This window comes from Oxyura jamaicensis, chromosome 19 (genome assembly GCF_011077185.1).
Source record: "Oxyura jamaicensis isolate SHBP4307 breed ruddy duck chromosome 19, BPBGC_Ojam_1.0, whole genome shotgun sequence".
In the NCBI taxonomy this organism is placed as follows: Eukaryota; Metazoa; Chordata; class Aves; order Anseriformes; family Anatidae; genus Oxyura; species Oxyura jamaicensis.
This window is the reverse complement of record NC_048911.1, coordinates 4,186,466-4,194,927: the sequence shown is the minus strand read 5'-3', so window position 1 is coordinate 4,194,927 and position 8,462 is coordinate 4,186,466. Positions and strand designations below refer to the sequence as shown.

Below are 8,462 nucleotides of genomic sequence, written 5' to 3'. Positions count from 1 at the left end.
AGAAAGCCCAGCAATCTTGTTACTGCCTTTCCTAAAAACTTCCCACCACAAAGGATTGAGTAAAAAAGTAGGGAACCGATAACTTACACAGTTCAGCTTCCCACGTTCTCTGTGAACAGATTGTATTGGTTTGCACTAAATTTGTCATTTGAAATTATTCATGAATTACCTGAGCAAATGATTGGGCTTTGCGAGATCATTTTCCAAAGAATTCTCTTGTGAGTATGAATTTCAGTGAAGTTAACTTGGCAGCTCACACAGTATCGCTTTGCTTTCCTTCCTGAGTAATTGCTATGACTAACGAGAAGCAAATCTTGATCATTTCTATCAAAGATACCATGCTGAAACTTGCTTTTTCCAGGAGGATTAGGGAACTAATTAAAATAAGCTTTTATTTGTGCATATGTACACTGTAACTGTAGGAAAACTCAGGAGATGGTTACATGTTCACAGACCACAGGAATACTTTAAACATTCTCAAAACAATGGAACTCATTTTAAATTTTAACCAGTATTGTAAAAATAGCCCATTCCTCCAAGCTCAGGTAAAAACCTGAAATCTATTGTGCTTAATGTAGGTCTACCAGCCCCTCTGCATGCCTTATAGGTAGAGGAGCTGGTAAACTGATCCGACCGCAGGCTTTGCTTTTGTTGTGAAGCCTCTGTAAGAGCCCACCCCATCTGTGCCAGGAAAATATTATCAGTGAAACGTTGTTCCCCCATGGACTGTAGCTCCAGCGCCACGGAATGAGTTCAGATGCCCTCTTCTGCCCCAAAGTTCAGGTGTTATTTAGCATAAGTGCAGCCCCCAAGGCCTTCACCCAAGTTGCTGTCTGCCTTCTGTGCAGCAGCTGAACGTGGGCTTTAATTTATTTTGCTGCTAGAGTGCTATGAGGTAGGAGAATTTGAGTTACAACTTATGTGTAACCACCTCTGAGCTTGGTCAGATATCCAGACACATGGTTAGAATGTAAGGCAGGCTATACGTTGTCAGTACAAGAGACTGCAAGCTTATTTTATAGGAATAATCTTTCAAAACTGATATAATTGTTCATATGCTAAGAATAAGAGGAACAATCTTAAAAGAGAGAGCTCTGGGAAAGGGAAAAAATGTGTTTTTCTTTTCCATTAAACCCTAAAACAGAGCAAGAACTTGCTGGGCTTCCTTGCTCTTCCAAAAATTAACAGGGAAGTCCCCTTGAGTGTGTGAGCTGGGTACAGCCATCCCGCCAGCTGCTCAAGACCACAGCATGTTGTGAAGTTCAGCAACGTGCTTGCTCCTTACCCATACATGCTGCTTAATTCTCCTTCTGATGAAGATGGGGGCAGGATAGGTTCCCTGCAGCTGCTTTCAGCCACTGCGCCGTTCTCTGCTTGCTCTCCTGCCAGGTGAAGAGGGGTTTGTACCCAAAGTGCCTGAAGGCTTTGTCTGTCTCGTAGGAGAAGGTGGTGACTATTGTGTTCAGTAAAGGCAAGTTTAGGAACGGCTGCGGCTTCCAGAAGGGGTACAAGAGGACCTTGATTATCCTGTGCAGGTGTATTATTAACCACATCTTCCAGTAAGAGATGTGTGAGCCTAGCCTTATCGAGGGGTCCGTAGAAGACAGGAGCTGATGCCTGACCAGAAAGCCTTTCCTTGGAGTGTCATCGTAGCAGTAATACACTTGTCCGGCGAGTAGGTCTGGTTTCAGCTGCAGGTGCCTTGCTGCAAGAACATGCATCCATGCAACATTCCCTGGAGAAGTAAAGGGGAGAGAGACAGGCATTCAGGAGGAGCTAGATTTGCCTGTTTCCTCTTGGACCCAAGGCATTGGGTCTGCCTTCTTCGGTGCTGCGAAGCAGGGAAAGCACTCATTGTGTTACTCAGCTGTACTGCCGAGAGACAGAGTAGTTAATCCAGACCTCCAAGAGCCTTTAAACCTTTGGTCTCCCCTTTGTGCTGGACAATTAATGTTCCTTGTGATACCGGTTCACATGAAGTGAAAGGGCAGTGTTTTGTAGTGAGAGCAGGATGAATGGGAGGCAGAGCTTGAGGGTTTTATTCCTGGCTCTGCTGTAAGCCTTTGAAGAAGTCACTTGATTTATCTAGGCCTGGTTCTTCCATTACAGCATTTTCAAACTACTGTTATCTGCACTTTTGGAAAAAGACATATAAGTGAGCTGCACAGAAATAACTAAAGCCCTGCATGATTTAATGGTGAGCTACACTCCCCTGTAACGCATTCAGCACCACAACAAACTGTTTCAATAGGTTTCATGAGTAGTCTCTCGTGCTTGCAAAAATCACTTATGTAGTGCAGTCTTTCTTCTTTTTTCAAGGAATGCTTTTCCTAAGTTATAAATAGTTAATGTAATTTCTTGTAATGAAAATATGTCTTTTCAAACAACAATAAAAAAAAGACATTTTAAAAATATTCCTGAATTTCTCTGTCTTCCCCAATAAAATCCTTAAAATATTACCCTAAAAAAAAAAAAAAAAAAAAAAAAAGTAAACAAATATATTAAAATTTCTTTAAGCAGACCAAGCTTTGTGGTTATAAAAATATTTGTGCTCAGTCCCCATACTCATCTTTCTGTCTTTAAGAATCATGGGTAAGCCGCAATGGAAGGTCTCCTGGGACCAGAACAGCCTGGTAGCACCACAAGCAGAGGCATCAGTCACTCACCCACATACGTGGAATTGCGCTCAGTGTTTTCAGGCTCCAGGTAGTCCAATACACCATTCCTGGCTTTGGCTAACAAATACAGGTCTCGCAGAAACGTTGCCTTCTCCCCGTATACTGCATTTGGACGGATAATGCAGGTTGTGAGTTTGCCACCGTTGCTCAGCTGAAAGATCAGGGAGGGATGTTATTGACAAATGGATTCAGAGCTAAAACCTTCCACAATGATGTTGTGTGTGTAAGATGAAAACAAAAATCCTGGGGAAATTGGGCTAGAGGAGTCAACCTTTGCAAACTTTGGCTGGACATCTAGGGCCTGGTTTGAATCCTTAGAAATGCAATGTGATGCCCACTTGATTTTTATTTATTTATTTATTTTTAACAAAGCACACCTGCATATGGGTGGAATTCACTGAGAAAGATTGGGTGGAGGGTGCTAACAGCATTAATCCCTTCTGCAGCTGAGGTGTGAGGGACTGTTTGCAACAACCAAAATTAATTAGGTACCAGAGGAAGCCACCAAAACCAGGCTGGTCTCAAACTGTAACCAGGAGAGAGATGCTCCAAGCAGGACAAAAGTTGCATTTTTACATTCTGATCCATCGTATAGGAGGACTCATCTGTCTGCTGACTTACTGGGAGTCTGAAATGACTAGCCAGCCAACTTAGGTAGGTGGCTGGGTCTGGGGAATATTTCTGATTCTTAAATCGCTCAGGCACATCTGAAAATACATCTTTACGCGGTATGAACCAGGTGAACCTGGTTCTGTAGGCCTTAACACAGTGCTTTTCAAAGCCCTACTCCTTTTGGTGGAGTTTAAGCATAGGCACAAAGGGCAGCACTCTTTGATCTTGCAAATGCTTGGCAGGCTCCTGATGATGTGCGCGTATCAACCTTTGGTAAGCTCTGGGGATTTGGGTATGTATACCCAGTCGAGGAAGCAGTTGGATACGAGCTGTGGGACCTTTCTAACTATCTGTCTCCTCCCACTCATCCTGTGCTGAAACACCAGGGTTGCTACCATTGATTTTTGTACCTTTTTTCCATTGGCTTCAAATACAAGTTTTTCTGCCATGGCCTTCGTCTTCCCGTAAGGAAGCTCCACTTCCCCACTGTATTTGGTGTCCTCGTTTCCTCTGGAATAGATTGTGAGATGTGGAGAAGAGCTCAGGGCTGGGAGACATTCATCAGTGTGATTTACTCTGCAGCCCCTGGCCTCCAGGGACTTCCCTTTGGTGGGGAATTGTATGCATCTAAGATCCTTGCTATGGTCTGGGAGAAATAAAGTCTCAAGAAATACCAGGCAATTCTGCCGGATTAGGGAAAAGTGGGTTCATAGGGCAGGTTTGCATGGTTTGATGTCTCAGAGTTGGATTTGCTTTTGTCTAATACAGCGTGATTGAAGCAAACAATATTCTGGCAGGCAAATTAGAAGGCAGCGCAGTTACCTTTTTAAGCAATTCTCAAGTGGCTGAGCAAGGTGGAAAGAGCACAAGATGATGGAGGGCAGGAAAATGAGAGCAATCCTACTTTGTTTTTTTCATTAGAGGTAGCAAGAAGCCTCTCATGAGCTATAAACTCAAAGAAGCTGCTGCTGCTTAATTTTCCTCATATCGTTGATTAGAGGTGGGAGACATTTGCTGGCTATGCAAAAGCTGCTAGTGGGCTTGTGGAAGGTGTGCAATCACCAGATTCGTGCTGAGGTTATTCCTTCATCTTCCCTAGCAGATTGTGCTTGGGGGGAAGAGCTAAAATGTAGGTCCACGATCTAGGGCAAGCAGGGCTTGGAGCCATGCTGGGGACCCTTGGCTGTAACTGCAGAGGAAGGCAACACGCTCCTCAGCTGGCCGTGCCTCCTTACAGCAGTGAGGAGGGGAGTCAGTGGGATCCACCACAGAAGTGCCCTCCCAGGCCTGGAAATAATTCCATGGAGAACCAAGAAAGCAGCTGCCACTTTGTCCCAGTGCTGTAGTGCATGTTAGTCTATCCCACGATTTGGATCCTGGGATTCTTCATGTTTTTAAATTAATTTGCTCTATCTACCCTACAGAAACTCGTGCTAGGTGAGCACCAAGCTGTGCCGTGCAGGGGGTACCCCATGCAGGGCAATGAAGAGCCATCGTGCTCCTGCAGTAGAAGTTGCCTATGACAAGGTCATGCAGCCAGCCTGCAGCACGGGTCTTTTTGCCAAGCTCAGGGCCTCGGCAGAGCAAGCTCTGACTCAGGCTCTGTCTCTGACCTTGGGCAACTTGCTTGCTCTTTTCTGTGCTCAGATCCCCACATGTAAAACCCGGATAATGCTGCTGCCTTTCTTCTGCCTGTTTGGCAGCCTGGTATCTCGTGTGTCAGATATCCCAGCTGAGATCAGGGCCGTCTTGTGCTACAGCAACAGAAATAAATTAGGAGCTTCAGAAATACAGCCTCCCCATGCACCCCTTGCTTTTATCACAAAGCCCTCCTCCTCTTCCCTGTGTTTACGGGTGATGAGCAGGAGACAAACCAGAAAACAAGCACGACAAAAGATTGATTGTGCGCAGTTTGTTGTGAGCCCAGGAGAGGCTCAAGACAATTAGGGGGGTTATCTAGAAGTTCTAGTTTTAATTGCTTTCTTTTTATATCTGAATTTATTTTTTGCCTTGCAAAGCTTTTAAAAAGCAGCAGCTTCACCAAGGGGCAACCTGCCTGTCATTGCTGGGCTGCAGAGCTCTGCTCGTGTTTGCCTTCCCCCACCCCTTTTGAAGCTTAGTAGTAACAAAGAGCTCAGCATAATGCTCTTGCTTTTCAAAACGATCACAGATAACTGAACGCTAATAAGACTGGAGCAGCATTGTCAGAAGGTATCTCAGCGGTGGCTGTCTCAGAGGGATTGAGACTGACAGAGGCATTTTCTATTATTGTAGGATGCTGAGGTGTGAGCATTATCCCTGCACCCATCACCCTGTCCAGACACTAATCATCCTTTGTCTGTGTCAATTCCCCAGCATGTAAAAGTGAGTTAAATAAAATTATACAAGGAACGAGAGAGAAAGAGGACAGAGAAAGAGAAAAAGGAAGTAAGGCAGGCTGGATCACGCTCTGCGAGGGAGAAAAAGCAGAACAGATTGGGTGGGGACAGGGAAAATGCACCTGTGCTTTCAGTCTGGACATGGACATAATACGTTGCCTTGCAGTCGTCACTGGGTTCCCTACTGGGACAAATGGTGTAATTTTTATCTGGGTGCCTCTTCTCCCACTTTAGTTCCAGGAGCTTAAAGTGAAAATCATCAGAGAACAAGAACCACTCTCACAAGCAGGCTTTTTCCCAGCATGATGGGAGAACATGAATGTGTTCTGTAAAATGAGATAAAGGTGGTGGTTTTATTTGTCTTTGGGACAGGGAATGATTGGGAGTTGGTTGGGAAGAGGATGGTCAGCTCTATGAACCTCAGTGTGGATGGGTGTATGCTTGTACCCACTTGGGCATCATTACAAGGCCAAGGACTGTCCTCTCAAGCAAGATTTGGGGTAGATTTTTCAAATCACCTATTCACATGCATCTCAAATCACAGGGCTAAAATTCAAACAAGGGCATACATTCATTTTTAGAAGTGATTTAGATATGATAATGACCAAATTCCATAGCCTTTCAATAACACCAGATCTTTTTTGTGCTCATGCCCCCAAGTGGGTTGAGGTTTCCTGCTCTCGGGGATTTTCTTCCATAAGACATTTTATTTCTATGGATTAGGGTGTATTAAATGCTGTTCAGAACAACTGGGTTATGCCTTAGTTTACTTGCAAGTATGAAATTTAGGCTTGTAGGTCATTTTAAGTTATGTCTTAAGCAGCCTTTTCTAGCTAGGCTCAAATTTCTAGAGCCAAGAGACTGAAGCCAGCTGTGTCTAGACTGGCTGCCTGTAGAGACAAAACTTGGTTTTGAGCCAGTTCCCCTTGCACACAATTTTCCATGGTTTGAGCAGTCTGTGTAGATACAACTGTGCTTGAAATCAGCAAGCAGCTTTACAATGGGACATATCAGACTTGCCCATCTCCACCTGCCTTCAAATTTAATGTAATACTTCAGCTCTTGGTCTTCAGTAATATCAGCCCAGTTTGAGGTGCAAGTCCTCGTGCCCCAGGAATACAAAAGATATCCAGATCCTGAGCAGGAAGGTCAGCTGGTTGTGAAAGTCTATTCTGGATATCAAAGATAAGAAAGAAAAATAACCAGCCCAATATTGGCCACTGTCTTGACATTGTTCCAAATCCCATCTTTGCCCCAGGAGGGTGTCTGAGCTCTACTACATCTTGTGGGTCTGTGGGTTAGTCTTGAAGGAACCACATGCAGAAGAGATGGGTTGAGCACGTGCCCAAAAGCAGAAAGTCCAGGAGTTAACCTTGGTAAGCACCTCCCAGGGAAAGGTATTTTGAGGATAGGGTGCCATAGCCAGGTCAGAGCCTGGTCACAGAGAGAGCAACTACACAAGAATACTGCAAGGCAATTGCACACCAAATGCAGCTGTGGCCCAAGACTATGTTACCAATGTACCCTCTTCTGAGGTTGTGCTAAAATAGTCCGTGTACATTTGATCCCTTGTTACTAGGAGCTTGGCACAGGTTCACTAGCTATTCACCGTGGAGCTGAAAAAGAGGAAAGTGGGTTGGTGACAGAGCATCACCTGCCCCTTGGGTCAACTCAGCATGAGGAGGAGAGTGAAAACTCGGACACAACAGCAGGGTAAAACTCAAGCTTGTCAAACCCTGAGCAGCTCAGGTCTAATGCCAAACTGATTTTAGGGCTTAGAGGAGCAGGTCCATACACACAGAGGACAGCCTGGAGGTGCAGTTGGGTCCTACATCTCTCAATCAACTTTCTGGTCAAGTTTTGTCTGGGAAGGGCTGTGATTCTTGAAGATGAAGAGCAAAGAGGGATTTCTAAGAAGGAGTAAAAGAATCAAGAGGAAGAGGAAACACATGTTGTCCTTTGGAATCACAGCACAAATCTCCAGCTGTTTGCAGCTTCGTGTCACTCTGCATTTCCAGTTAAAGAGCAACAAAAGACTTGTTTGGCCTTACCTGCACATGGGCTCATGCAAGGTGTTAGGTCCCACCGCAGCGATGGAGCTTGTGTAGACAACGTACGGGATGTTCAGGACACAGCAGGCCCTTAACACGTTTTCAGTACCTGAGGACAAACATTAACTGCCTTGCTTTGGTTTCTGTTATGCAAGTCAAATGAGATTTCCAGACTTGAGATGCTGACTTGGACTAGGTCCATCCTTTTCATAGCCAAAAAAATGTAAAGCCATAGGTCAAGGCTGCTGTTCCTCAGGTATATTTGCATAGGTATGGATGGTTTATAACGTGAGAGCCAGAGCTACATCTTCAGCTACAAAGTGGCTTAATCTCTATGGCTATTAGCATCTGACATAACTTTGACTTAATAGCTGTTAACAAAAAAGAAGCCGACAGCTTGGCAGAGCAAAACTCCATGTTGTCCATCTTTTGCATGGACAGACTGTCAAATGGTGAATTGCAGCCTTCTGGCAAAATAATTGGTGTTTTAGTTGCATATACTGCTCTATGGAAGTGAGTGTAAGGTGAAAACCATTGCAACAGACTCCTCCTGGTAGCTACAAAACGTTAAATAAAATAGTAAGTGCAGCTTGCAAATCCACATGAAATCCATATGAAACTGAAGCATGGTTTGGTTCAAGAAGGGCAGAAATATCTCATAATACATTTCATATAGTCCTAGGCTGAGTCACCCATTTGAAACAAGGAAACAAAATAATTTGGTACCAAAAAGTGTCCCTCCC

At 44.5% G+C, this 8,462-nt stretch overlaps 1 protein-coding gene across 1 annotated transcript in view; it reads right to left on the bottom strand.

Moving 5' to 3' along the window:
- Window positions 1-1,125: 1,125 nt before the first annotated feature.
- LOC118176372 (3 beta-hydroxysteroid dehydrogenase type 7-like) overlaps window positions 1,126-8,462 on the bottom strand; it is a 13,855-nt gene continuing 6,518 nt past the window's right edge. The window contains exons 3-6 of the mRNA XM_035343327.1: window positions 7,720-7,828; window positions 3,701-3,800; window positions 2,667-2,829; window positions 1,126-1,735 (exon numbers count right to left, since the gene is read on the bottom strand). Coding sequence (XP_035199218.1) covers window positions 1,299-1,735; window positions 2,667-2,829; window positions 3,701-3,800; window positions 7,720-7,828 — 809 coding nt within the window. The 3' untranslated portion in view covers window positions 1,126-1,298. The remainder of the gene's footprint in view (window positions 1,736-2,666; window positions 2,830-3,700; window positions 3,801-7,719; window positions 7,829-8,462) is intronic.